Source organism: Pterocles gutturalis, unplaced genomic scaffold (assembly GCF_000699245.1).
Source record: "Pterocles gutturalis isolate BGI_N339 unplaced genomic scaffold, ASM69924v1 scaffold10856, whole genome shotgun sequence".
NCBI classification, from domain to species: domain Eukaryota; kingdom Metazoa; phylum Chordata; class Aves; order Pterocliformes; family Pteroclidae; genus Pterocles; species Pterocles gutturalis.
In genome coordinates this window covers 16,490-20,829 of record NW_010100411.1, presented here as the reverse complement: position 1 = coordinate 20,829, position 4,340 = coordinate 16,490, and the positions used below count along the sequence as shown (strand labels likewise).

Below are 4,340 nucleotides of genomic sequence, written 5' to 3'. Positions count from 1 at the left end.
CAAAAGTAGGCTGAAACCAAGGAATAAGTATTTCCTGCTCCAAATATCCCAAAGACCTAACAAGGAAATAAAAATTTGCATGACAACTCAGCTTTAAAAATGTATGCATGTTCAAAAAAAGAAACGAAACCCCAAAACAAACAACCAACCAAACAAAAAAACCCTACTACATAAGGGCTGAGATATACTCTAAGCAGTTGAATCAGCCTCTTGACATTTAAAACATTCATTTGTAACAGACTAGCCTTCAAAGAAAGAGAAGGGACATCTTTAGAAGCCACATAACGAAGGTCAGTGAAAGCCATTTTACGTTTTTTCCAAAAATATGGTGCTTTGGGGGAGGGGGGGAGTAATCTTCAATAAAGGGTAAATTGAATCAAAACATTTGCCTTCAGGAGAGCTGAACAGGGTAAGTGGGCTCAAGGATAAACGGACAGAATAGGAGAGCTAGTCAGCTAAAAATAAAAGTTTCAGGAAGGATGGTTTCATGTATCTACAAAGGAGCTGGATTTGGATGGACACGGGAGTATAAACGCTCCTCACTTTTCCACTGTTTACTACTTTTGCTGGCTGTCAGAAGGGATTCTTAGTCCTGGTTTCACTGCCACAGACATTTCCTCCACACCGCTTTGAAGATTCATCTCTGGGTGAAAAGTACTTCCAAGTGCCAGCCTAAATAAACCTCGACTTCATTTATTCAGAGTAATGACGACATCCAGCGGCCACCAAGTTAATCTCAGCCTATGGCGGCAAGATAACCTCTCATATCAGAAGAGATAATCTCCTTCCACAAAGGTGTATATGTAGTAACTCTGCTCTTTCACCTACAAGTCTAAAATTAGGAGTGCATTACAAGGAACACTATTATCAGTGAGCAAGTGTCTACCTATTCAGGTCCTCATATGAACTCTAACCAAGCCTTTTTCAGTTCTATCTTGCTTTGAAAAATCACAAATGAAAAACGCAAAAACTCTTAAGCACTTCCATGGTACTCAAAGAAACTGGAAACCAGTAAAAACAAATGTACACCAAGACAGGTAGATGGGAAAACCTGCATATGCACACACACAAGCCGCTCAAACTAAAATTTTAAAACTGCCTGCCACATCTACCAAACTCTGTCACACATATACACTACTAAAAGACATGGAAGAAATAACTTCTCAAAGTGCTTCAAAGCAAAACACAGTGTTTCTGTTTTCCACTTTTTTAAGGACCTCAGTCAAAATATGAAAATGTAAGACTTTGAGCATGCTTCTTTTCTTCCACAGAAAACATGTTTAATACTCACTTGCCCAAATATTTCTGGCAGCCCCAAAACTTGACCAGTGAAAACACCAATACAGATGAAAATCGCTGTGACCTGACCCAATGAACCACGGATTTCCTTAGGAGATATTTCACTCAAATACATGGGAAGGGCACTCAGAGAAATGCCTAAGAAGGAAGGAAAAAAAACATACATTAACTATAATCACCTTTTTATTATGTCAAGTATGAAACAAATGTCTATTGAAAGGAGTCTTGAGTGCTAACCTGCTTACAAGAGTGGCATGAAAGAACAGAACTACATCTATACACAGATAATATGAAATATCTTCTCTGCATGTCTGATTTTTCTTGCACCATTTAATAACCATGGGATTGATTATCTGTTAGAGATCTGGGATTGATTATCTGTTAGAGATCTACAGTGATGTGTGTAGGTTGCTATTTGAAGAGAAGCACCAAAGGTTATTCAGAGATGAGAATCCCCAGGAGAATAGATTTTATGTTTTAAATTTGTTCATTCCAAAGCAAGCAGAATCATGTCAGCACTGGTGCAGGTAAGGAAAAAAAAACTCCAATGCATCAGGAAGAGAGAGCAAACACTGTCAGATGAAATATTTTTTACTGTAAAGGGTACTAGAATCATAGAATGGTTTGGGTTGGAAGGGGCCTTCAAGATCATCTAGTTCCAACCCCCCTGCCATGGGCAGGGACACTTTCCACCGGATCAAGTTGCTCAAAGCCCCATCTAACCTGGCCTTGAACACCTCCAGTGATGGGGCATCCACAGGTTCTCTGGGCAACCTGTTCCAGTGCCTCACCACCATCATAGCAAAGAATTTTTTCCTTATATCTAATCTAAATCTACCATCTTTTAGCTTAAAACCATTACCCCTCATCCTACTACTACTACATGACCTTGTAAAAAGCCCCTCTCCAGCTTTCCTGTAGGCATCCTTCAGGTATTGGAAGGCTGCTAGAAAGTCTTCCTCGAGCCTTCTCTAAGCTAAACACCCCAACTCTTTCAGCCCATCTTCATAGCAGAGGTGCTCCAGCCCTCTGATCAACCTTTGTGGCCCTCCTCTGGACTCACTCCAACAGGTCCGTGTGCATGCTGTGCTGAGGACTCCACAGCTGGATGCAGTACTGCAGGTGCGGTCTCACGAGAGCGGAGTAGAGGGGGTGAATCACCTCCCTCGACCTGCTGGTCACACTTTTTTTGATGTTGCCCAGGATATGGTTGGCTTTCTGGGCTGCAAGCACACATTGCCATGTCATGTTGAGCTTCTCATTAACCAACATTCCCAAGTCCTTCTCCTCAGGGCTGCTCTCAATCCATTTTCTGCCCAGCCTGTATTTGTGCTTGGGATTGCCCCAATCCAGGTTGGGGACGTTGCACTTGGCTTTGTTGAACTTCTCAAGCCTGTCAGGGTCCCTCTGGATGGTATCCCTTCTCTCCAGCATGTCAACCACACCACACAGCTTGGTGTCATGAGCAAACCTGCTGAGGCTGGACTCAATCCCACTGTCCATATCACCAACAAAGACGTTAAACAACATGGGTCCCAATACTGACCCCTGCAGAATGCCACTTATCACCGGTCTCCACTTGGGCATTGAGCCATTGACCACAATTCTTTGAGTGCAACCATTCAGCCAATGCCTTATCCACCAAATTGTCCATCTGTCAAATACAATGTCTCTCCAATTTAGAGACAAGGACGTTATACAGGGCAGTATCAAATACTTTTCACAAGTTCAGGTAGACTGGACTTAGCAGATCCTCCGACACTTATTCTGCTGGTTTGCCCCAGTGAAATCAGTGCAGTTAGTTCCTGAAATGCCTCTCTAATGTAAAGAAAGATCTAACTCAGGGAGAGGAGAAAGATTACACATGGTGACAACATTTTGGATGTGTACAGCATGATAAAAGCTTACCTGCATCAATACCCATCGCAATGCGGCCCAGTATGAGCATTTCAAATGACCCTGCCAACAAGGAGAGGGACATCAACAATGCAGCTGTCACTGCAAACACATTATTGAGGAGCAATGTACATTTCCTAAAAGGAGAAGATATTTTATGTAGATAGCAGCATCACAACAGTTACATCTAGTCACATTCAAAGCATATTAGGCTATTATTCTTAAATATCCATAAATAAAACCAAAAAGTACCTAACAAACGCTGCCCCTTACATGTTGCACAGAGTTCCAAAATACAACACTATGCCCAAATGGATACAGTTCCAGACATATGCCAGAGCTTCAAAATAAAATGTATCAAAGCTAACTAAAGAACGGTACTTCAAAGGCACAGCAAATAGCCATCTACGCACCCCAAGAACCCAAGTGCCGTGCCTGAGACCCTGTATATGAATACAAACAAGTGCACTCTGGGTAAATGTATGTATGTAGGAACCAGAGAATACACTTCAAATATCAACAAACTGATTTAACTGCAAGTGTTTTTATGCTACATATAGTTTGTGCCATTTTGAGAACTTCCCAAGACTGACATATTTACGTCATAATTCATCCTTAAACCCATGACATTAAATATATACATTGAGGAAAAATTACTACTTGTAGAGTTAGAAAAAAACACTTGGGCTCACAGGAGCAATAAAAATCAACCTCCTTCCAAAAATTGTTGAAATTAACCAAAATATTGACTTACATTTTCTCCCCCCAAATTCTTAAATATTCTACATCAGTGAAATAAAATGTGAAAAAAAAAATCCTTTCAAAGAAAATAAATGTTCTTTATTAAAAAGTATTACTTTGTTGAAAAAATACAAAGAAAAAAATGAAAATAAATTTAAAAAAAATAAAAATATCTCAATTTCTCATTCACAGTATACCAACATTTGTTTTTCTTACAGTTTTAATCTTATAGAATTTTCTGCTCAAGTTTGAGGGACTCATTAATTCAACAGTGACTTGCAAGTCTCATAACTTCTGCAGAAGGAAATACTTTACAAAAGAAATGATATGTAGGATTTCATGGGCTTTTGGCAGTCAGATTCAAACACTGTCATCCAAGGTCTCATTGCTCAAACACATGGAAG

The 4,340-nt window shown here is 40.1% G+C and overlaps 1 protein-coding gene across 1 annotated transcript in view; it reads right to left on the bottom strand.

The window, feature by feature from the left end:
* Positions 1–1,291: 1,291 nt before the first annotated feature.
* Positions 1,292–4,340, bottom strand: part of LOC104466330 (solute carrier family 2, facilitated glucose transporter member 9-like) — a gene marked incomplete at both ends in the record, with an annotated part of 16,371 nt that continues 13,322 nt past the window's right edge. Inside the window, 2 exons of the mRNA XM_010079717.1 lie at positions 1,292–1,437; positions 3,208–3,332. Coding sequence (XP_010078019.1) covers positions 1,292–1,437; positions 3,208–3,332 — 271 coding nt within the window. The remainder of the gene's footprint in view (positions 1,438–3,207; positions 3,333–4,340) is intronic.